General features: G+C 44.6%; 1 protein-coding gene across 5 annotated transcripts in view; it reads right to left on the minus strand.

The window, feature by feature from the left end:
- Positions 1 to 3,534: 3,534 nt before the first annotated feature.
- The window catches only part of LOC120909067, a 50,335-nt gene continuing 28,208 nt past the window's right edge, over positions 3,535 to 25,661 (minus strand). Inside the window, exons 3-8 of one of the 5 annotated variants that reach the window (XM_040320706.1) lie at positions 17,641 to 17,673; positions 14,722 to 14,757; positions 12,694 to 12,729; positions 9,064 to 9,179; positions 6,628 to 6,742; positions 3,535 to 3,817 (exon numbers count right to left, since the gene is read on the minus strand). In XM_040320706.1, coding sequence (XP_040176640.1) covers positions 3,636 to 3,817; positions 6,628 to 6,742; positions 9,064 to 9,179; positions 12,694 to 12,729; positions 14,722 to 14,757; positions 17,641 to 17,673 — 518 coding nt within the window. In that variant the 3' untranslated portion in view covers positions 3,535 to 3,635. The remainder of the gene's footprint in view (positions 3,818 to 6,627; positions 6,743 to 9,063; positions 9,180 to 12,693; positions 12,730 to 14,721; positions 14,758 to 17,640; positions 17,674 to 25,661) is intronic. The other 4 variants (XM_040320709.1, XM_040320707.1, XM_040320708.1 and 1 more) reach the window with 4 other exon arrangements.

The raw sequence follows: 25,661 nt of genomic DNA on the forward strand, positions 1-25,661 counted from the left end.
ACCCCTGCCTGCTTATCGGATTTGCTGTTGTCTCCTGCCCCTTGACCTTGGCTTGCTCTCACGGACTTCCTCTGATCTCTCCAACTCCTGACCCACGGCCTGTGACCCGGATTTGCCTTTGTTTCCTGTTGGTCCCTTCTGGACTTACCTGCCTGATCAACGACTGTCTCCAGTCCTCTGCACCTGCCCTGTTTTCGTCAGCTGCACCAAGTCTGCCTACCAGTTCCCGGCACAGGTGCCTCCTTGTGCCGTCCCTCCTCTGTTCTAACTCCAGGGAGTGGTCTGCACAGGGTCGCAAAGGTGAGCCGCCCTCAGCATCTCGGCCTCGGTGAGTACTTACCTTAATGGTCCTGACATACCGCGACCTCTTTGCGCAGGCCACTGCTTTTTCTTGAACCGAGTCCTTTCCTCCTGCTGCCTTTGCAGACGAAAAAAACGTTTGCGGACAGGCGCCTTTTTAGACTTGATCGGAAAGGACTTTTTACCCGCCGTTCGGTCAAGGATAGATTCCAATTCTGGACCAAACAGCAGATCCCCTGAAAAAGGTAAACCACACAATCTATTTTTTGAGGCCGCATCTCCCGGCCAGGTCTTAAGCTACAAGGCTCTCCTGGCCGAATTGGTCAAAGACGCTGACCTTGCTGTCATACGGATAGATTCAGCTGAAGCATCAGCAATATACGATACGGCTGCAGAAAGAGTATTAAAGGAGTCTAAGATCTCCTGTTTTGGGGAATCTGCTGAGATGTGTGATTTTAACTGGCCTAACCAATGTTCCAGATTTCTGGCCACACAAGTTGATGCCATAGCTGGTTTAAGATTGTTCATCACAGATTGCCAGGTTCTTTTAAGCAGCAGCTCTATTCTTTTGTCCATATGCTCCTTTAGCAAGCCCATGTCTTCAAAGGCCAAGTCCGTAGATTTTGAAACCTGAGAAAATGCAGCATCTAATTTTGGGACTTTATTCCAGATGGCTTCCGGGTTTTCCTCAAAAGGGAACCTCCTTTTATGAGTCCCAGAAAAAAAATGGTTTCTTCTCCGGTTCCACTCATTCCTTCTTAATCATCTCAGTGATTAATGAATGTACTGGGAACACCCGACCTTTGGTATCCCCTAACCCTGCATACATTCGGTCATGCAGGGAGAGCTCTTTCTTCTCTTCCTCTATCCCCAGCGTTGCATGGATCACTTTTAACAGGCCTGCAACCTCTTCAAGAGACAATTTATATTTTGAAGCAGGTTCTGCCTCATCCTCCTTTTCAGAATCCGAGTCTAGCGGGATTTCCTGAGAATCGTCCTGGGTTATTGGGTTAAAGAGTGTATGCTTTTCACCCAGCGAAGGGTCTTGTGAAACTCCAGCGTCCTCCACAGGTCTGGCCTGATCCAGGTTTGACCTAAAAGTCTGAAATGTGGTACGGCGTTCCTCCTTAAGGGTGGATATTAAGTCCCCACATATGGAAGGAGTTTCTTTCAGCACATCTTTAGTACAGTCTGCACAAAGAGTTTTACTCCAAGAATCACTGAGCTTCTCTTTGCAAACAGGGCATCTCTTCTTCACAATCTGAGCAGAGCCTTTTCCCTGTATAAACAGACAAGACAAAGCATGCACGCTCAAAAACTAGAATAACATTAACAACTGACACCCAGGTGCACTAAGGAAACTTAGCAGTAATCCCCTGTGCCCTACAAGCCAAAGGCCATCACCACCATAGCACCCCTATCTAGGTAGACACATCCACATAGACACTGACCAGACAGGGAGGTGGAGGGTGAGGAAAGGGGGAGATGGGTGAAGTAACCCCCCTAAGAGAGAGATAGCTGAAGGTAGTGCAGGACACTTCCCTTACCTTAGCCTTGCTGGTGCCTTGGCTTGCCCCCTTAGCTGCAGTATCATCCTCCATTGCAGAGTATTGCAGCAGCGTGCAGTTGAATGAGGACACGGTTCCAGGATTCAAAAACGCTGACCCGGAACCGGAACCTCTGCGCCTGCGCCGGAAATGACGCTGCGCCGACCCGGAAGCGCTGCCACTTCCTGAATACAGGACACGTCTGAGGCCCTCCTCCGACGCCGGAGCCTCTCGCCTTGCGATGGGGTTAACGGACCCCGCTGCTCCGCCGAAAAATGGACCGCTAACCCTCCGGGCGTACGGGCTCTCCCCGAGCACCGAAAAGGGAGAAGGAACCCACGGACCGCCCTCACCAGGCAAGTGGGAGAGTCATTCCCTCGGGAAAAAGTAAGGGTGAGAACCAACACGTCTCCCAGGCAGCCCTGAGAGATCATGGCCCCCACCGGAGGTGTTCCTCCAGGTGGAGGAAACACAAAAAAAATGGAGATTGGAAGGGGAGGCCTCGCCTTTAAAGTCTTGATTGGAGGAGGTGTTTCCTGTGGGGGAGGAGCCATGATATCTCTCAGGTGCTGTCCTAAAAGCCGTTTTGGGAAAGTATTATTTTTTTTAAATAACAAACATGTTATACTTACCTCCACTGTGCAGCTCACAGAGTGGCCCAGATCCACGTCTTCTGGGGGTCCCTTGGCGACTGTATCTCCTCCTCCTCGCCAGAGCTTTCCACCTTCAAGCTCGCATGGTGGAAAGCTCTTGTGGGCGCGCTCCCGTGATACAGTGGAGGGCATTGCCGCCGACTGTATCAGTTGGCGCGCCGCATCATTGGATGTGATTGACAGCAGCGCCAGCCAATGGCTGCGCTGCTTTCAATCCATCCAGTGTAGCCAATCGACGGCCAGGCTGAGAACCAAGGAGGATGATGGGGGCGAGCATGAGACTTTTGAGGGGTCAGGTAAGTAAAATGATGATTGACGGCTTGTGAAACAGGTGACCAGTCGCACAAGGTGCGTCACCAGATGTCGGGAAATAGCCGAGCTGCGAGTCGGCACTATACGGCGCAGGCGCCGTATAGTGCCGACTCGCAGCTCGGCTATTTCCGGAAATCTGGTGACGCACCTTGAGCGACAGGTCACCTGTTTCACAAGCCGTCAATCATCGAACCGAAGGATAGGAACGCCCAGTCCCGCAGTCATCGGAACCCTGAGGCAGGGATAGGAACGCCCAGTCCCGGAGTCATCGGAACGTGGAAGCCCTGGACCGAAACAGAATATAAAAGGTATGTACGAAAAAAAAAAAGAAGACCTGCCGAAAGTAAATGCCCTTACTATTCCTAATCTAATGTTAAAAAATATTTTTTATTTTTTTACCTCCACTTTAAGTCAACATTAATTAAAAAGCTTGGAAAAGTGAATATGCAAAATTAAAAATTGTTACAAAATTGACCAACACCCCCTGCTTCATATACACTCATTTAACAAAAAATTGGACCGGTGGGTGTGTTCTAGTGGCAGAAAATAATGGAAAAACTCCCCATTGGGTTCACCTGACAGTAATGTAATCTCTCTATGTAATAATAAATAGTTAGTGTTAGGTTTTAATGTATACTATTATATATTTGATTACTGTAGATGGTGTTTGCATAGCTAATGACATTCAAGATTAATAACTGCAAACGTCGGTAAGCACAGCATTGTTAGCAAGCAGACATTTATTGTGAATTTAAGCGGAGGGCAGCCAAAAGTCCAAAAATGAAAAGGCATTACAAAATCACGTATTCTTTAAATCTGTTTATCATTCTCCACAAGTGACAAAATCCAGCTCTTTCTTGTGATCTTTTTGTATGTCTCTTTTTTTCAGTTCGCTTATGAACTCATCTATATGTTCCCGTTTTCTTTTCATGTCAGAAACAACTTCTAGACACGTTTTCTTGTTGAAGTAGGCCGATGGTTGTCCACTCACCGGGACATCTGAAACTGAAACAAAATAAATGTGTTTTACCACTGTGCGCTATTTACCTGCTGTACTTCTGATTTTTTTTTTCCATTCTGGACACAGAGCTAAGAATCCTGTCTGCTTCTGAGTCATGTACAGCGGCAAAGGAAAAATGCCACAAAGTGGCCAAACTATGGTCATTAAAATATTTAAATGGTTTGATGCAGGCACTGTGGAGCAATTATTCCTGAAATTTCACTACAGAGACATATAAATGGCAGTTTGACCCCCTTGCTTCCTCTGGCAGCAGGCACTTGGCAGCTTTCTAAAAACACAAGGTGGTTTTGGAATCTTTTGTTGTTGAATTAGTCCACAGTTCAGCGCCCGAAGGAGGGGGAGGGGGCTGGCTTTACCCAATCCCTGGATATATTACTTGGCGGCACAACTCCAACACTTGATAGGGGCCACGGGGCCGCAGCCCAGGGCCTCGGCGGCTAAACTTATGCTGCGGGGCTCGGGGGCAGCCACGATACCAGAGGGGCTGGAGGCTCGCAAATTCCAAAAACCCAATTAACGTATGCCTACATATGCTCTTGTTCAGAAGGTGTGGAATAAGGCTAAGCAGCTTCAAGATGTGGCGGGGTTCACCGAGTTTAGTCCTATTTGGGGGAACGACTCCTATGAGGAGCTGGCCAAAATTGAGCAGGGTTCCTTCGGGGTCACACATCTTAAACATGTCTTTGGGGGGGGGGCTGCTTCCTTTCAGTGAGTTGCAATCCAGATTCAACCTGCCACACACTATGCAGTTCTACTACCTACAGCTGCAGCACGCAGTGAGGGCTCAGGGGGCAGCGGTTGAGTGGGTTCAGTCCCCCACACCGGTTTTCCGTGCGCTGTGTCAAGCGCAGGATACCAAGGGCATGATCTCACACTGCTACAACTTGCTCCTGTCATCATTGCTGGAGGGGCATCCTATGAGGGTGGCAGAACAGTGGGAGACGGACTTGGGGCCTATTGAAGGGGAACTATGGGAGGAGGCCTTACAGGCTGTGAATACCTGCTCGCTAAATGTGTCACAAAGGGTATCCCAACTCTACATCTTACTCAAGGTGCACTTTACTCCGGTTAGACTCTTCAGAATGGGCCGGGCCCCTGACCCGTTGTGTGGACGGTGCAGGGCGGCCCAGGGAGATCTGGTCCACCTGCTCTGGCGTTGTCCCAAGTTGCATAGATATTGGTCGGAGGTCCTGGCGACCCTAAACTCGGTGTTCCAGACCGCTGTCCCACTGGACCCACTGTGTTGCCTGCTGGGCGTTTTGGAGGGGCGATAGCGGAGGAAGTTACTAGAATGGCATTCGCCAGGGCATTGTTCCAGGCGAGAAAACTCATTCTCATACACTGGAAGTCGAGGGAGCCCCCTTTGGTTAAGACCTGGGTACAACATATGGGTAGAACACTGTTGATGGAAAAGTACATTTACCAGCACAGAGCAAACGCAGGGAAATTTCTTAAACTATGGGATCCATGGCTTGCGACGCCAGGGTTGAGCCCCTTGGAGCTAGTTCAAGCAAGGTTACTAGGGGGGATGTAGGGACAGAGAACAACTTACAGGGTCTCCTGCCTGGTTACTTGGGAGGCCGAATGGAGGGAGAAGGGATGGGAGAGTGGGCAGGGACAGGGGTCCGGGGATTGGTGTCCAGTTGGTTGAGACGGTATAATGATTGTGTAAAATGATTTCATGTAGTGCATCGGTTGTTTGACCTGCAATTTTGATGACGTGCCTGTTTGCATACTGTGTGTAAAATGTCATTCTTCTATGGTTTGTTTGTTTTGTGAGCAATAAAAACCTTTTTGATTCAAAAAAAGAATTAGTCCACAGTTCCTGTAGCTACTAGGGTCAATGAGGGCTTCCTTTAAAACCTTTTTACTGCATTTTAAGGCTATATGCCCCAGTCAGCCATAATATTATGGCCACCGACCTAATGACCCTGACTGTCAAGGCATGGACTCTACTAGATCTCTGAAGTTAAGCTGTTATATCTGGCACCTTGCCATCAGTAGCAAACCCCATAAGTCTTTTAAGGTGTGAGGTGGGCCCTCCATGGATCGGACTTGTTTCTCCAGCACATCCAACAGATGCTCAATTGGACTGAGATATGGATAATTTGGAGGCCAAGTCAACTTTTCAAAGATACCTTCTACCATTGCTCAGTGTTCCAATTCCGATTATCACCTTGTCTGGCCTGCGGCTACGCAGCCCTATGCACATGACTGTAGAGAATCATCAGTGCTGCCTATAAGTTTCCACCAGTGCCACCTATCAGTGCAGCCTCATTAGTGCCCACCAGTGCCTACTCATCAGTACCCACTAGATCTGCCTCATCAGTGCAGCCTATCAATGCCCATCACTGCCACCTCATCAGTTCCCATCACTGCAGCCTATGAGTGCCCATCACTGCCGCCTATGAGTGCCCATCACTGCAGCCTATGAGTGCCCATCACTGCAGCCTATGAGGCCTATGAGGGTTGTGGGGATGAGGCCCTTGTCCCCATCAACATGGGGACATGGTGCTTTGGACCCCAAAGCATCCTCCCCATGTTTAGGGCACGTGGCCTGGTACAGTTCAGGAGGGGGGGGGCGCTCTCTCATCCCCCCTCTTTTCCTGTGGCCTGCCAGGTTGCGTGCTCGGATAAGGGTCTGGTATTGATTTTTGGGGGGACCCCCATGCCAGGTACATATACGCCAACACACCTCAATTTGTGGACTAAGCGTTTATGGGGTACAGTGTCAAAAGGTTTAGGGTTTTCTTTTCATATTCCACATGCGCAACAATACATTTCACCAACTTACCAATGCATTCTGCTAGCCGAGAACCTCCGATATACTGGGTTGTCCAAGTGAAGGCATTTTTAGTTCCACATTCCTCATACAGCCTGCTCCTTCTCAAAAAAGCGAAATCGTAGCCCTTGAGTAAAGTTTAAAAAAACCTCATACATTAGTACAGTGTAAACAGTAATGTGTAATTACATCTACAATTTATTTTTCACGAGTCATTTTTATAAAACCAAGTTATTCTGATTGCCTGCAATGGTTTTACATATTGGGTCTTTTAATTAAATATGTTGGAAAATCTCTTAAACTGACCGTAGATTGTGGTTTGTTTTTTGTTTTTTTGGATTACCTAGCCAGCTTAAAAAAAAAAAAAAAAGGGGAACAGATTTCCCTATCCACACATTTGAAGCAACCCTCCCTGCTGCACTACTGTATTCTGACAGCAGAGACTCTGCCACTGTCAGAATACATTGATCAGCATTGCAGCCTATTGGCTGCATGCGTTGATTGATATAAATATTTATAACATTTAATATTTTCAACATTTCTAAATCAAGAGAAGACAATATGGCCCCGATTCACATACCTGAGCGCATCTTTATGCCGGCGTAGCGCATCTCATATGCGCTACGCCGACGTAACACAGAGAGGCAAGCACGGTATTCACAAACACTTGCTCCCAACGTTGCGCCGGCGTAAGCCGGCCTAATTCAAAGTAGATGAAAGTGGGCGTGATACATTTAAATGAACCGTGACCCCATGCAAATGATGGGCCGAACGAACGGCGCATGTGCCGTCAAGTAGACGCTTCCTAGTGCGCATGCTCAGAATCACGTCGGAACGAACGCCTAAGATACGTCGAATCACTGAACTAAACCTACACCCAGCCCTATTCACGTAGTACTACGTAAACAACGTAAAATACGACGGCTGTTCCGTGGTCCATACCTTTGCATGGGATTCGCCTCCTATATGCGGAATAACTCAACGCCGGACGTACGCCTTACGTAAACGGCGTATATTACTGCGACAGGCGCAAGTACTTTCGTGAATCGGCGTATCTCAGTCATTTACATATTCGATGCGTAAATCAATGGGAGCACCCCTTGCGGCCAGCGTAAATATGCGCCCACGATACGACGGCGTAGGAAACTTACGTCGGTCGTAGGAAGCCTATTTTCAGGTGTATCTAGTTCTATGGGCACGACGCATAGATACGACGGCGCACATTGACACTTACGCGGCATATCTGTAGATACGTCGGCGTAAGTGCTACGAGAATCTGGGCCAATATATATGTGTTTATAAAGTGGATCAACTGAAAATAAATTCCTAATATAAAATCTTATCAATTTGTGCTATTGTTTTAAAGACTTTTGTGTCTATGTAAAGTTAGTAATTATCGATGTACCTGCAGTACAGTGACAGTTCTTTGCAGTTCCTCTTATCACAATGCAGAACTGTGTGTCAGCTCTGACCTACAATGATCTAATGAAAACACGGGGCCGGATTCAGATACCTGAGCGTATCTGTCCGGCCGGCGTGACGTATCCTAGATACGCTACGCCGCTGTAACTTTGGCCGCAAGTTCCTGTATTCAGAAAGAACTTGCGCCCTAAGTTACGGCGGCGTAACGTATGTGGGCCGGCGTAAGCCCGCCTAAGTCAAATGGGGATGTTGGGGGCGTGTTTTATTTAAATTTGGCTTGACCCCGCGTATTTTACGTTTTTTTTTTAAAACATCCCAGTGTGCATGCTCGAAAGTCCGCCGCAAAACGTCATTGCTTTCGACGTGAATGTAAATTATGTCCAGCCGTATTCGCAAACGACGTAAACATTTCAAAACTCGGCGCGGGAACAACGGCCATACTTAACATAGGATACGCCGCACATACCCCTCATATAGCAGGAAAAAGCCGAACGCAAACGACGTAAAAAAAAGCGCCAGGCGGTCGTTCGTTTCTGAATCGACGTAAATAGTAATTTGCATATTCCTCGCGTATACAAACGGAAGCGCCACCTAGTGGCCAGCCTGAAAATGCAGCCTACGACGGTGTAAGACACTTACACCTGTTGGATCTTAGTGATATCTATGCGTAACTGATTCTCTGAATCAGGCGCATAGATATGACCGAGCGCACTCAGAGATACGACGGCGTATAAGGAGATACGCTGTCGTATCTCTTTCTGAATCTGGCCCACTATCTCTAGGTTGGTTATCCTGTAATTATTTTCATCTCAAAACTGTCAGCAAAGATGCTAATTACACTGTCTAAAATACAGCCACTAGTAGACGAACCTGCATAGGAAATACTGTATCCGTTTAGTAAAAACAATCCTGAAACTTAACACAACAAAAAATGTGGACTAAAAGACAGCAAGTAACATCTTGTACAAGAAATATTCAAAATAAATGTTTAACAGCTCTAAAAATAATATTAATAAAGTAAAATACCTGGTTACACATTGGTTTGCAGTAATAGTTGTCGTCAAAATAAACACACACTAATCCTCCATTTCCCGGTACCCTAGGCACTGAGCAGTTGGTTAATTTCACAATCTGTTCAAAAGCTATAAAACAGCAAGAGAAAAAAAGTTAATGTGTGTTGCTTCACTTTAAAATCACTGCTCCCGAAAAAACGTCAGTTTTTAAAACTTTTTTGCATTGATACATGTCCCCTGAGACAGAACCCAGGTCCCCAAACACTTTTTATGACAAGAACTTGCATATTAACCTTTAAAATGATCCAAAGATCCAAAGGGCTGGCTCCTGATCGAATATGCTCCAGCAATCAATTGATGGTAGTATTAACCATAGAATAAAGAATAATAGAAGGCCACATAGTGCATTACTGTATAAAAGCTGATTTATTGAAGAACAGGTGTGCACTTACAGTTATCCCCGAAGACGTCCTACTCGTGACGAAACGCGTAGGTGTGGCTTAGCTGGGTGACGTCATCACGCCATACGGAGACACGTGACGAACGGAGCTCTGAAGCAGACGGAGGAGGACTTGAGGAGACGCTACCTTCTCTCACCACAATACATCCCACATGCGTTTTTTTCACTACTTAACTGTAAGTGCACACCTGTTCTTCAATAAATCAGCTTTTATACAGTAATGCACTATGTGGCCTTCTATTATTCTTTATTCTATGGTTAATACTATCATCAATTGATTGCTGGAGCATATTCGATCAGGAGCCAGCCCTTTGGATCTTTGCAGTTTCTGGAGCAGTCTTTTTGGGAAGACTAGTCCTAAACATCCCTAGGCCTTATAAGACAGCTGCAAATCCGGTCTTTTCTTCTGGTAAGGAGATTTCATTTCTCACTTATCCGGTGTCCCTTTTTGGTGGAGGATTTCCTATTCCAGACACATATGGTTATCTACTTAAGAAGATTCACTTCACATATGAACTGTTTCATTGAATTGGATGGTTCTCCCCTTCTTTTTTCTTCACGTTTTACTCAACAATTTTTTAAATTTTTCTTTGTTGTCACTTTTTAGTTCACCTTGTATGATCAACGTTGTATATATTGGTGTCATTTTATTTCACAGCGCTGTACTATCTTGTGTTTTTTAGTTTTTGTTTATCATGGTATTTGGTAATTAGTACTGGCTGCTTACTTACATTTTCACGCGTTTTGTTAAATTTTCACTTATACGTTAGCGCAGTGTTTTTTTTCTGTTTAGACAGAAAAAAAAAATTTTTAACCTTTAAAATGAGCACTTTTGATGTTCGTGTCACATAGACTTTAACGGTGTTCGCGTATCCGAACAAATGTTTTGCCTGTTCGCATGTTCTGGTGCGAACCAAACCGGGGGGTGTTCGGCTCATCCCTACTCAGAAGCTGCCAGAGAAAATCCTGGGAATCTCTTTGCGATACACCTGTCACCTGTTCCACCTGTGAACCGCAACTGACGGGTTGCCGACCGGGACTCTAACTGATGCCTATATTCTTGCAGAGCACGTTTAATTACTAGAAGCTTTCAGTCTCATTGGTGTAGGTTCTTTCTGTTTCTGAAAATGTACAAGAATTACTGTTTCTTGGGTGCTTGAACCAGGACAGCTCCTACCCCAATAGACAAAGGATCCACTCCCAAGGAAAATGGTTTGGTGATATCTGAATTCTGAAGAATGGAGACCAAGAGAAATACAACATTAAGGCTCCATTCACACAATGCGTTTTTTTCATGCTTTTTGCAGAAACGCGTTGTTGTGCCTATACGTTTGGAAAGGGTCAGGGACTTTTTTAAATGCAAAATGCAGCTTAAATTTGCCCAACACCACATTTTCCAAAAAAAAAAAAAGCATAAAGTAAGCAAAACGCAGAAAAATCACAGTAAAGTCGCTGTAAAAAAAAAACTGCAAAAAGCACTGCAGAAACGCTCAAAAGAAACATGCATACCTTTGCATGGAGCCTTATTCTGTAAAAGGCATAAACAGTTTAGTGTAACCAGACTTTCACCCTAGTGTCTTTTTGGCTAAGGGACATATTTTGAGCTACCATTGAAGAATAGTCACAAATAAAATTATGATAGTAGTGAACCTCTGTAAGCATTGTATTGCCTATAGGCCTGAGGGTTAGGACCAAGAGATGGCACTTGGTTGGCTGGATATACAAGAAGCCTGGGATCCAGGACAAATTAACCAAGAAAGGGTAGCTATGTTTGTTAGAAGAGGCATTTCTTCGACGTGGCACTAAGCTGCTGTAAGATAGTTCTTACATGAAGAGAAGTGTTGCACAGGTCAGGAGAGAAGAAAAGAGAACATTGTCTTCCTTTCATAGGCTAACACAAGTGTAAAAGAGGTCATGCTGTAACATTTTTGAAAGACTGCCCAGCCATTGCATAACCTTTGGGGAATCATGCGGTATTCTTAATGCCCATTAAGACTGGTGCTGAAAACGGTTTTCCACTTGTCCCCTTTCCAATCCCAGAAACAGATTAAATTATACACACCTCTAAAAGAGGTTTGCATTTAGCTACTGTATATGCTGCCCCCCGGGTCCTGACCCCTAGGCTCACCCTGCTTTAACATGTGGAACTTGCACCATCACAACATTCCTTAACCACTTGCCGCCCGCCAATGACATATTGACATCGGCAAAGTGGTTGTAGAATCCTGACTGGATGTCATATGACGTCCTCGGGATTCTGAGCCGCTGCGCGCCCCCGGGGGCGCGCATCGCGGCGATCGTTGTTGCAGGGTGTCAGTCTGACACCCCGCAACACCGATCAAGGTTAAGAGTCTCTCACGGAGGCTCTTTACCACGTGATCAGCCGTGTCCAACCACGGCTGATCACGATGTAAACAGGAAGAGCCGTTGATGGCTCTTCCTCACTCGCGTCTGACAGACGCGAGTAAAGGAGAGCCGATCGGCGGCTCTCCTGACAGGGGGGGTTCGCGCTGATTGTTTATCAGCGCAGCCCCCCCCTCGGATCGCCACACTGGACCACCAGGGAAGCCCACCCTGGACCAGGGAAGGGCAAACAAAAAAAAAGTCTGGGGGAAAAAAAAAAAGATTCCAATCAGTGCCCACAAATGGGCACTGACTGGCAACATGGGTAAATCAGTGCCGCCCCACAGTGTCCATCAGTGCCACCCCACAGTGTCCATCAGTGCCACCCCACAGTGCCCATCAGTGCCCAGTGCCCACCTATCAGTGCCCATCTGTGCCACCCATAAGTATCCATCAGTGCCACCCATAAGTGCCGCCCATGAGTGCCGCCATATCAGTGCCCGTAATTGAAAGAGAAAACTTACTTATTTACAAAAAAAATTACAGAAAAAAATAAAAACGTAATTTTTTTTCAAAATTTTCAGTCTTTTTTTAGTTGCGCAAAAAATAAATAAATAAATAAACAAATAAAAAAAAATAAAAAAAATCGCAGAGGTGATCAAATACCACCAAAAGAAAGCTCTATTTGTGGGGAAAAGGAACGCCAATTTTGTTTGGGTACAGTGTAGCATGACCGCGCAATTGCCATTCAAAGTTCGACAGTGCTGAAAGCTGAAAATTGGCTTGGGCGGGAAGGTGCGTAAGTGCCCTGTATGGAAGTAGTTAATTATACTGGTTTACCTGCAGTTTGATTGATGGACAGTTCCGTCACATTTTCTAAAATAAAAAACAAAAAACTAACATTAATTTGAAAAAACATTTTAAAGTAGGATGTAGATTAATTAATTTTTTTGTATGGGTGCTCATTTGTAATGCATTGCGTATAAATAATGGTAATTTGGCTAGCTGAGTGTTGCCTTAGGCTATACCTAATAAATGTTATTATGTTAACGCTTTCACTCCTGGTCAAAAGAACTCTCATTTAACCCACATCATATCTTTGAGATATTAAATCTTAAATATTATTGAATGGGTAACATGAGATTGGTGTGTCATAACAGATATTTTTAAAGATCAAAATTTGCTGGATGTCCACCAATGGAATATGCTCAGAGATTCTAAGCCTGGGGGGAAAGCATGCGTTTCCCAGAAGAGGTAGTAAGGGTAAATGTGTCAAAATAAGTTTGCTAAAATGTTTAGTGGAGTGCCATATGGTCAAAGTATAGCGCATCGAGGGTCTCGTGGTTCTGCGTCTTGATTTGGGTGGAAGCCACAGGAGCGCTTCAGTGTCCACTGGTGAAAAGCTATATGATTCTAGTAGCACCCATAAGGGAGTAGCATCAACTGTGAAAAGGGAAATGACAGTAACTGTGTAATTTGGGCCACTTTGAAGTAAACTTGGAAGCTAGGGACTTCCAAGTCTCTTCCAGAGAATTTGTGTATAAACATTGGCCCAGATTCTCAAAGGGCTTACGACGGCGCAACACAATGTGCGCCGTCGTAAGTCCTAATCTGAGCCGTCGTATCTATGCGACTGATTCTTAGAATCAGTTACGCATAGATAACCATTAGATCCGACAGGCGCTGTCGGATCTTAAATGCAATTTTTTTTTTCGCCGCTAGGTGTCGCCTCCGTCGTTTTCCCCATCGAGTATGCAAATTAGCAAAATACGCGAATTCCCGAACGTACGCGCGGTCGACGCAGTGAAGTTACGATGTTTACGTTAGATTTGCGACGCGTAAAGTTGCCCCTGCTATATGAGGGGCAACCAATGTTAAGTATGGCCGTCGTTCCCGCGCCGAAATTAAAAAATGTACGTTGTTTGCGTAAGTCGTCCGTGAATGGGGCTGGACGTTCACGTCGCAACCAATGATTAGGGACGGCGCATGCGCAGTACGTTCGGAGCGGGAACGCGCCTAATTTAAATGCTCCACGCCCCCTACCCGGCTCATTTGAACTAGGCGGGCTTGCGCCGGGGGATTTACGCTACGCCGCCACAACTTTACAGGCAATTTCTTTGTGAATAAAGCACTTGCCTGTAAAACTTGCGGCGGCGTAATGTAAATGACATACGTTACGCCGCCACAGTATTACGCCCATCTACGAGAATCTGGGCCATTGGCTTTTTTAGGAATTTATTGACCACTTGCCTACCAGGCACTAATGCCGCGTACACACGCAGTGTTATGAATGAGAGCAGCAAAATTACATTTGTAAAAGTAAAGAATTTCATTTAAATCGTCTCACGGCTGTAATATGCTATCACCTAATGTGGTACTTATTGTTGTCATTTATATTTATGGAGTACCACTGGACACTATCACTATTTGGACTTTAATATATGTGGGACTTGTATGTGTTTATATATGTTTTGTTGCACTGATAAGCATTACATATTGTTACATATTTTCTAGATGTTATTTTACATTTGTTATAGGGCTGTCTGCTTTGATTGGTAGCTATCTGGATTGACATCTTTTAGACATTTTATGTATTATGACAGCAGCTAACTATTTTGTAAACACGATTTGAGCGATTATTGAGTGTTTTAGTAAAGTAACAACCAAGTGAAGATGGATGCTTTTTGAGTATTGTGTGTTTGGTGATTCTAGGGAGCCAGAGGGAATGCCAATGCAATAGAAGCTCAATTGCTTCCCCCAGAAGGACCCTCAGAAGATAAAAGTTACAACAGAGGTGTTTAATGCTCTTCTGCCTCTGGGAAAAACTTGCACTCCACCATCACAGCATTCCTTAATTATACTGGATACCTGCAGTTTGATTGATGGACAGTTTCGTAACATTTTCTAAAATAAGAAATAAAAAACTACCATTAACTTAAAACAAAAGAAGAATGTATATTAACACAAAGACATTTCATTTTTTTGTATGGGTGCTCATTTGTAATGCAGCCCCCATGATATATTATTTTTCCTGTCTATCTTGAAGCAGAAATTAGTTGCATAATACATACATACTGTACAGAATACAATATGGGTGTCATTCATTTTACAAGAATCTCTGCAGATTAAATCAGTATTTGTATTATATGGATAGTGATAGATAGGTGAATTTCAGTATGTCTCTACCAGCTTTCCACATCTAGAGAGTGACATTTTTGCCCGTTCTTCTTTGCAAAATAGCTCAAGCTCTGTCAGATTGGATGGAGAGCGTCTGAACAGCAATTTTCAAGTCTTGCTACAGCTTCTCAATTGGATTTAGGTCTGGACTTTGACTGTGCCATTTTAACACATGAATATTCTTTGATCTAAACCATTCCATTGTAGATCTGGCTGTATGTTTACAGTCGTTTTACTGCTGGAAGGTGAACCCCACGCCCCAGTCTCAAGTCTTTTGCAGACTCTCAAGCCCCATACACACTATCAGTTTTCCTGCAGTTTTTCTCTTCAGGTTTTACCAAAACCATGTAGTGCAAGGGCCTGCCTGATTGCATACAAATTGAAACTCTTAAGATTTTACCTCATGTTAGATGGTTTTGGTAAACCTAAAAAACCTGCAGGAAAACTGATAGTGTGTATGGGGCTTAACAGGTTTTCTTCTAAAATTGCCCTGTAATTGGCTCCATCCATCTTCAACTCTCACCAGCTTCCCGTTGCCTGCAGAAGAAATGCATTACCACAACATAATGCTGTCATTACCATGTTTCACGGTGGGGATGGTGTGTTCAGGCTGATGTGCAGTGTTATGCCGCGTACACACGTTCGGAAATTCTGACAAGAAAACCTTGGATTTTTTCTGACGGAATGTAGGCTCAAACTTGTGTTGCATACACACGGTCACACAAATCTTGTCGGAAATTCCGACCATTAAGAACGCGGTGACGTACAACAAGCCAAGATCAATGTAGTTCAATAGGCAGTTTGGCTCTTCTTGATTCTGAGTATGCATGTTTTTTTGCATACAGACGAGCGGATTTTCTTATAAGAACTTTTTCCGTCAGAAAAATAGAGAACCTGCTCTCAATCCTTTGTTGGCGGAAATTACGACAGCAAAAGTCAGATGGAGCATACACACGGTCGCAATTTCCATCCAAAAGCTCACATTGGACTTTTCTTGTCGGAATTTCCGATCGTGTGTACGCGGCATTCGTTTTCTGCCACACATATCGTTTTGCTTTTAGGCCAAAAAGTTAAATTTTGACCAGAGCACCTTCTTCCACATGTTTGCTGTGTCCACCACATGGCTTCTCGCAAACGGGACTTCTTATGGATTTCTTTCAACAATGGCTTTCTTCTTGTCACTCTTCCATAAAGAGCCGATTTGTGTACGACTAGTAGTTGGTTTGTAGACAGATTCTCTCACCTGAGCTGTGGATCTCAGCAGCTCCTCCAGAGTTACCGTCTCTTGGCTGCTAGTCTGATTAATGTTCTCCTTGCCTGGCCTGTCAGTTTAGGTGGACGGTCATCTCTTGGTAGGTTTACAGCTGTGCCATATTCTTTCCATTTCGATGATGGATTGAACAGTGTGTAAGGGCTTACCGTGGTTGGAGTCCATAATGCAGAGATGTATGCTCACCCTTGCAAATACACACAGCCCACGGTAACAAGGTAAATGGCTAACTGGGCTGTGAACCTGTGCATGGGGCTTGACAGGGAATTTGCAAAAGGATTATCGAGTTGAAGCCATAGACAGGGATTCCAAATGTCAGAATTAGCGATGAACAAAGCCAGGGTCAGAAGCCAGGGTCAGTTTTGAAACACTCTGGCCACACAAGAGACAATGAACTGACACAGCCCTCAGGGCGAGGCAGTGTTTTATACCCAGGTGATTAGATAAACTGCCTCAGCTGAACCATGAGTGACAGGTGGTAATTGCAAAGCAAGATCCAGAGTAGCCCTCAGTGCTGCATGCAGGACAAGGCATAGTTGGCAACCAGGCTGAATAATGATCTGAGGTGTAGCTCAGCGGCAATACAGCAGGACCAGTACTCAGAAAGTCATGAGTTTATAACCTCCTTGAGCCACCTGGGGGGTGGCCACGCCTGGCCGTTTGCATGGCACGGTAGGAACAACCTTATCCCTGACCCGTCTGGTGTCTTCCTTGGCCTTTGTGATGTTGTTTGTTCACTAAGGTTCGCCAACAAACCTCTGAGGGCTTCACAGAACAGCTGAATTTATAATGAGATAAATTACACACAGGTGGACTCTATTTACTAATTAGGTGACTTCTGAAGGCAATTGGTTGCACTATATTTGAGTTAGGGGTATCAGAGTAAAGGGGGCTGAATACAAATGCACGCCACACTTTTCATATATTTATTTGTAAAAAAAAAAAATTGAAAACCATTTATCATTTTCATTCCACTTCACAATTATGCACCACTTTGTGTTGGTCTTTCACATTAAATCTCCAAAAAATAAATTTACGTTTTTGGATGTAACATGAAAAAATGTGGAAAATTTCAAGGGGTATGAATACTTTTAAGGCACTGTATGCCAATATATGCAATTTGCAAGCAGACAATAATTCTGTTTTAACCAATATAACACTGGTGCCCTTTAACAGGAGAACAGTTGCAGTTCAAGGTAACAAATTGTTTTTTAACAAAATAAAATTTGCTAGTTCTCCTGAGTCTACATGTTTCTATAAAATGTCATGTTACTAGGCGTGAAAATATTGCCAAGACCTTTTACCAGAAACACAAGAACGCAAATCTTAATTATACACACCATGAGCTTTATGCTTTACTTCCCCCTCAGTTTCTAAAAAAGAAGTTGAAATACAGTTTATTAAGATGATAGTAGACTTCTGTATAACTAGAAAACATTACTGTATTAAAAAACGAATCCAAATGCAACCATAACATAAAACTACTGCAAGTTGCAACATTTTACATTTTCGTTCTTGATTTTAGTTACACATATCTAAATATTTAACAAATAAAAACATACAAATAATTAAAAGTAAGAACTCTTATCAACAAACGGAGTGTAAAGGTGCCCCTGAAGTATGTATGGTCCCTTGATCTCAAAGGTAAATACAGGATTGTTTAAGCATTAGGAGTGGTAGTCATACTAGTATAAGAAATGTTTCCATTGTCTTCGGGATGTCATGTCAATAAACAAATTGACTTACCATGCTTGAAAATTTCAGATAGTCATAAACATGTAAAGAAATACTTTCAAAATGTATAAGTAATGTTGTAAACACTGTGCTACATCAAAAGATTATAGTCATTACTAATGTACATCAGGGTAACAAATAGAGCCAATGCATAAATTAAGCTTTCAAATATGGAAACTAGGGGTTATTAGAACAACAAAAAAAACTGGCTATTAGCAACAAACACAATGTCTAAAACGCAAAGAAAACCAACATCTCAGGAGTGCTTGAAAAATATGGGCTTCCCAAACTGAATGTTTGCTTTAACAACCACATAGTCAAACTATTTACGTAGGTTGCAGAAAAAGGACAATGTGGCTTTAGAAACTTTCACTCATCCCATCATGATACTTAGATGGCACCTTCCTAGATATGTGATAGGTAAAATTAGTTGCCACACTGTAGGCAGTGTGAATAATTTGTGTCAGGCAAAAGCATATTCTTACCACTGAATACCCAAACTTTTGTCACACCCACAAAGATTGGTCTTTGATTTGCCTCCTTGATTTGCCTCCTAACCATACTAAAAAATATGGACTTCATCTCACTGCCCTACTACCACCCAAATAAAACAGGAGCTCCTATTCAAAGAACAAGCCAACACAGACTTCAAACATGAAACTTCTAAAACTAACTTTTACTCATGCTCTCAGCACTCTCTCCAGGAGGATTTAGCCAACTTTGACCAGTACTCTCTCATATTTCAAGATTCCCCCTTCTTCAGGCTCAGGAGAGATGGTCTCCCCTGACAGACAACCCACCACCAATGACTGCTAATTGTTACCTGAACTACTTACGTCCCTAAAGTCTTTTATCCAGTCCTCTCAGATCTTCTCTACCCTCACAGTAAATAAGATTCACCACTCACAATAACGCTATGCTAGCCTTGGCATCCCCCCCCCCCCCCCCCCCCCATACCTGTGTGTTATGTTTTGAGTTTTCCACTTCAAACCCCCCCCCCCCATTCATTTCAACCGCCCTCCTTCTTGTTTTTTTATTTTTTTTTTATTTGTTCTTCTTGTAATCCTAGGACTTTATTGTACTATAAGATCCATCCAGTTACCTACTTATTGACAGCAGATACAGCTCTGATGTAATATGATATATCTCTCCAGCTATTCCAATCTGACTTGTCTTCCAGGAACCCTAGATTACATGGCTTTATTCTATATAAAATTATTTTGTAAAATGCCTTACAAATGCTGTTATTTTTTGTTATCTACGATCTTCATATATCTCAATAAAAAAAAAAACATATTCTTGCTCACTGCAATCAATGCAGCCACAATCTACTAGTGAGGTCTGATCTGTGTGCTCTGCTGCCTCAGGTATGCATAAGCTTCCTCTGTATCCAGGAGACTAGAGAAGTTTCTGGATAGTAGGTGTGAAGCTATGCAGATGGTGGCATGAAAATGGATGCAGTCCTGGTCTATCCCAGAGAGGCAGGCTCTGATGGCTTGCCGGGTGACTTCATTTATTATTAGAGCCTACAGAGCTCTGGGTCTTGTCCCAGAGTGGAGGAGTTCAGCCTGGGGGAGTCACACTACCTACCCAGGCATAAGCTGCTGAAGAAGGCCTCAGGTGGGTGACCTGACGGGAAGAATGCAGAGACACGGGTGCCTTGAAAAACCTGACTGAGGGGAGTTTGGAGGATTGGAAAGGGGCATCCATTTGTCCCTGGGCCTTGTGAGTACAGACGTTGATGGATCTTGGGGACCTTGAGTCCTAGCTACCCCTCTGCCTAGTATAGTAAGCTGTGGGTCTATTAAAAAGGGACACCAGCTGGTGGTCCCAAAGAGCTTTGTCCAGACACTGTCCACTAAATAAAAAGGGGCTTTGCTCTACTTGTTCTACTCCCTTTTGTTAAGAAAAAAAGCATTCCCCCTCTGGGTGATATATGTACACTACCAGGATTTGAACAAACTTTGTTGCAGATTCCTACATTTTGTTATTCTGAAGAAATCCCTGTGGGTTTGTCTCTGAAAAGTGAATCTAATGGGATTGTTATAATTAGTGATGGACGAACATCCAACGGGACGGTCCGCAAACGATAACAATCATAAATGTCCGTGAACCACAAGTTCGCGGCGGGCCCTATTGACTTTAATGGCAGGTGAATATTAAAAACCTTCAGGTCATATTTGCAGCCACAAAATACTTACTAGCTGTGCCCAAATAGTCCCACAACATGGACACTGACCTACCAGAGGTATTAAGTGAAAAACAGGATACATAAGTAAGTGCCAGCCATTACAAGTCCCAAAAATTAGCCGACAGGTGTTCACCTGACAGCAAACAACCTTGTATTCTGTGGCTGGAGGTACATTAAGCCATTCACCGGATACAGAAGTAAGTGTCGGCCATTACAGGCCCCAAAAATTGGCCCACGTCCACATGACAGCAAACAACTTTGTATTCTGTGGCTGGTGGTACATTAGGCATTGTAACAGCACTGGTAAACGGCGTGAACCACAACTGCAGTTATCAAGGAATTCAATGCGATTCTCTATGCGACAACTCAGTATTAGGCCCCAGGCATCACTCCTCGCAACAGGAGTTTGGGGGATCTATACATAATCTCTGTGTCATAAAGGCGTTAAGCTACTAAGCATGGACGCGTTACAACATGCGACCAAGGCTTAGCGTTTAAAATTAGTCAATATCCCAATACACCACTACATGCAGGTGATTATCAGTAAGGGACCCCAGGCGTCACACCTAGCAACAGGAGTTTGGGGGTTCTCTACATCATATCAACCTTACCATGTAGAGATGTATTTAGGCCACTAAGGGAGATGCTATGAAATAGCATCAACCCCTAGCATAGAAAATTTAGAGCGAACATGTTCAACAATTAGGATGAGGCCTATAAGTATTTTATACTTCTGTCAAGCATGTAGTAAATTGTATTTGTATTAACAAGTATTAATTGCATACGAGAGATAGTGTAGCTCAGGTACTTTGAGGATACACGTATAATACACAAGTTGTACTGGCAACTAATAGAAATGTATGAGAGGCAATATAGCTCAGGTAATGGAAAAAATACTGCGCTTGTTCAAAAATAAATGTGAAAAAGCTGCGACTAAAAAATGTTATACAACATCAAAACAAATCTACAAAGAAAAAAGTCATGCTAAATAGATCTATGAGTAGGATGCACTAAAACCAGTGCAAATATTAAGAAAATCAAGGTGACAAAAAATGAACACACTGTGAACAAAATTGTATGAAAAGGATCTAGTGCACACTTATGGGTTAACAATAATCCACCATAGAGTCCAAAACTATTTTTTTTTTTTTTTTTACAGTCAATGGTCTCCCAGGTGAAAAATAATCCACAAATGTCCAAAAGAAAAGTGATGATAGAAGCACCTCCACCACGATCACACACTGCCTCTTACGGGAAATATATGATCTCTAAATTATAGGAGATCATATACACATACAGTATACAGCATGAACTGATGGTATCCTTGAAATGTATCTCCAGAGCGGGACACTCACACTGATGGATTGCCTCAAACAGTACACCAGTATGGGGTATATGGGAAAGAAGAAGAGGGAACTTGCATTTCGTCTCGATGGGGACGTGGTCACAGGATCTACGTAACCACGTCCCCATTTTTCACCTGGGAGACCATTCACTGTGAACATTTAAGTTTTGGACTCTATTGGGATTATGGTTAACCCATAAGTGTGCACTAGATCCTTTCCATACAATTTTGTTCAGTGTGTTCATTTTTTGTCACCTTGATTTTCTTAATATTTGCGCTGGTTTTAGTGCATCCTACTCATAGATCTATTTAGCACGACTTTTTTCTTTGAATATAGCTCAGGTACTTTGAGTACATATAGTATTTGTAGTAACAAGTATTAATTGCATATGAGAGCCAATATAGCTCAGGTACTGTACTTTGACAGCAAACAACTTTGTATTCCATGGCTGGTGGTACAAAAGGCATTCACCGGATACAGAAGTAAGTGTTGGCCATTACAGGTCCCAAAAATAGCCCACGGCCACAGGCGTTCACCAGAATTTGAAACATGGTCTACTGGTCACATGTGTTGATTTCCTCCAAGATCCATGCTTCATTCATTTTTATAAATGCAAGGTAGTCAACACTGTTGTGAGCTAGGCGAGTGCACTTATCGGTCACGACCCCCCTGCTGCGCTGAACTTCCTTTCGGTCAGGACACTGGATGAGTCGCAAGCCAACAGTTCCATTGCAAATTGTGCAATCTCTGGCCAGAGGTCAAGCCTGCCACCCAGTAGTCCAGGGGTTCATCACTTCTCAGTGCGTCCACATCGGCCGTTAACCCGATGTAGTCGGACACCTGACGGTCTAGGCGTTCCCTGATGCTTGATCCGGAGGACAGCTGTCGATGGGTCGGCTGAAAGAATGATCTCATATCATTAGTGACTAAGACATCTTCAAACTGCCCTCTTCTTGCAGGCGCTGTTGGATTTCTACCCGAAACTGTTTCTCTGTGAGTGGAAATTCCTCTGTCAGCGGACGCAAAAGCAGAATGCAGCATTTCTCGAAGCAAGGCCTGGAAGTGCTGCATTCTGATAGCCCTCTTTGATGGTGGTAACATTTCCGCCATGTTTTGTTTATACAGGGGGTCTAAGTACGTTGCCACCCAGTACTGGTCATTGCCCTTTATGCTTTTTATACAGGGGTCCCTCTAAAAACACCAGAGCATGAAGGCCCCCCATTTTCACTAAACTGGAAGCACGGTACTGGCCTGGCTCCTGCTTATCATCCAGGATAATGTCGTCCTCATTCTCCTCCCCCCCATCCACAGACAACACCAGGGATCCCAGAAAGGTTTAAAGCATGCTCTCCTTCTCCTCCTCCTCTGCCCCGGCACCATCCTCCGACTCCTCTTCAGACTCCCGTTGTTGACTTGTCTCAGGTGGAGTAGCCCCCCCTGGGAATTCATCCAGCATTGCGACTTCCTCAGTTTAGTGATCTCATCAAATGGCCGCAGAAGTCTGCATAAGTCGCGCATTAGAGCAGCCACTGGCGCGGTGCAAAAAAAAAAAACAAGTTCGTACAGGTAGTCGTTAGCTGCACGTTTCTGCTGGAGCAGCCTATCAAGCATATACAATGTTGAGTTCCATCGCGTCGGGCAGTCACAAATAAGACGTCTGCTGGGCAGGTTGTGTCGCCGCTGAATGTCAGCAAGGCGAGCCATGGCCGTGTAAGATCTTCTGAAATGGGCCGAGAATTTCCTGGCCTGCCGCAAGATGTCCTGGAGCCCAGGGTATTTGTCAACGAATCGCCGCACGACCAATTTCAGGACGTGTGCCATGCATGGCACATGTGTAATTTTGCCCTGTTTCAGCGTGCTCAGCAGATTGGCACCGTTGTCGCACACCACTTTACCAACTGTCAAATTGAGCGGTGTTAGCCACTGATCTGCCTGTGAACGCAAACCTGAAAGCAGTGCAGGACCAGTGTGGCTCTTGTCTTCCAGGCACAACAAACGCAGCACAGCATGGCAACGTCTCACCTGGCATGTCGAATAGGTTCTGGGGATCTTGGTCGGCGCAGTGGAAGAGGCGGTAGCATCGGAAAATGAGGAGTCAGCCAAGGAGGAGAGGGAGGATGGAGTAGGAGGAGGAGAAGAAGAGGCAGGCCTGCATGTAATCCGTGGTGGTAAAACCAAATCTACATGGGTGCCACGGGTTACATGCTTGACGGCCGTCAGAAGGTTCACTCAGTGGGCAGTGAAAGTTATATACCTTCCCTGCCCGTGTTTGCTAGACCATGTGTCTGTGGTCAGATGTATCTTGGCACCGACTCTGTGTGCCAGAGATACATTCACTTGCCACTGAACATGGCCATATAGCTCTGGGATGCCCTTCTGTGAAAAAAAATTCCTTCCTGGGACCTTCCATTGTGGTGTTTCAATGGCCACAAATTTTCGAAAAGGCCTCCGACTCCACCAGTTTATATAGAGATATGATAGTCACCGCTCCAATAAGGTATGTGGATGAATCCGTATCCTCTCAGAGAAACCCAGGTGCCGGCAATGCACGAAGCAATTGTAGAAAGAAATGTTTGGACAGCCGCACTCTGGAAAAACCTTCTTGGTTGCCTTTTATTGGTAAAAGTATTCAAACACCACACATCACAGCAAAGACAGGGGCATACAGCTGACGTTTCGCACTATCAATCAGTGCTTACTCATAGCTAGCCTATGAGTAAGCACTGATTGATAGTGCGAAACGTCAGCTGTATGCCCCTGTCTTTGCTCTGATGTGTGGTGTTTAAATACTTTTTCCAATAAAAGGCAACGAGAAGGTTTTTTCAGAGTGCGGCTGTCCAAACATTTCTTTCTACAATTCCACCAGTTTATATGGCAGTAGTTGGCAGGCTATTAGTTCCGACAAGCCATCGGTCAACCGTTGGGCAAGAGGGTTATCCGGCATCATCTTTTTTTTTACTATCGAACATTTGGGCCACGGAAGCCTGCCTTTTTGCAGAAAAACGTGAGTAAGGCATGATGGAAGGTGGAGTGGAGGACAATTGTGAGCATAGAGGGGAAGGAGAAGAAGAAGAGGCTGGACGGTGAGAGCCTGGAGTGTGGCTTTGTGGGTTCTGATGGCGTTGCTCCCACTGGGCTCGGTGATGGGAGGCCAGGTGCCTTCTTAAGGCGGTCCTCCCTAGGTGAGTGTTGGGCTTACCGCGACATATGCGTTGACTGCAAAGGCTGCAGATGGCAACACTATTGTCTGCAGCGGACACGTTAAAAAAAGGCCACACTGCAGAGCCATGGGCAGGCGTCCTGGGAGCGCCAGATGTGACCGTACATGGTTGATGGCTCGCTCCTGATACATTAGGAGTCTGGTTTGTCCCTCCTGTGCAATGTACGTTTGGCCTGCTTCTCCTCCCTATCTGTTGGTCCATCTCTCCCTCTGAACTCCCCTCCTCTTCCTCTCTTGTGGGCACCCGCGTGACGTCTGTAGTCACGTCATCAACGTCACCTTCCCCATCACTAACAGTAGAGATCTCAGAGTAGGCAGCAACATCGGGCACCAACCTCCTTGGGCTGATCTGAGTACTGTCGTCAGACTGCTGAGTGCCAGCTGTTGCTACCTCCTCTTCCTGATCCAATGCCAAGAATGGCTGCGCATCCAAAATGTCTTCCGATGGATCAGAAAATAATTCCTGTGACTCAAGCGGAGGGTATATGGTGGTGGTGTTGGTGGCGAGCCACTCAACCAAGTCTGGTGCATCCTTTGATGTAATCGAACGAACATTGTGCCACTTCCCACTTTGGCTCCGGCCTGGTGCTCCTGCCCTACCCCTACCACCCCTGTGGAAGGGCCTGCCTCTTCCTGTCATTTTTTAAATGACCCTGTGACAAAAGTCTCTAGAGAAGCGCAGTATATGTGGAAGAAGGTATATAACAAAATCTGTCATTTTGGGGGGCCACTGGTTTATTTCACCAGTTATGAAACTTTTTTTTCATGATTTTTTTTATGTGTGTAGCAGAGGAAAAGCAGCGAAAGAGGCAAAAATCCAGCAGTAACCAAATACACCGCCAGTCACAATGCTGCACAATACAAATCCAC

This window comes from Rana temporaria, chromosome 8 (assembly GCF_905171775.1).
Source record: "Rana temporaria chromosome 8, aRanTem1.1, whole genome shotgun sequence".
Classification (NCBI taxonomy): domain Eukaryota; kingdom Metazoa; phylum Chordata; class Amphibia; order Anura; family Ranidae; genus Rana; species Rana temporaria.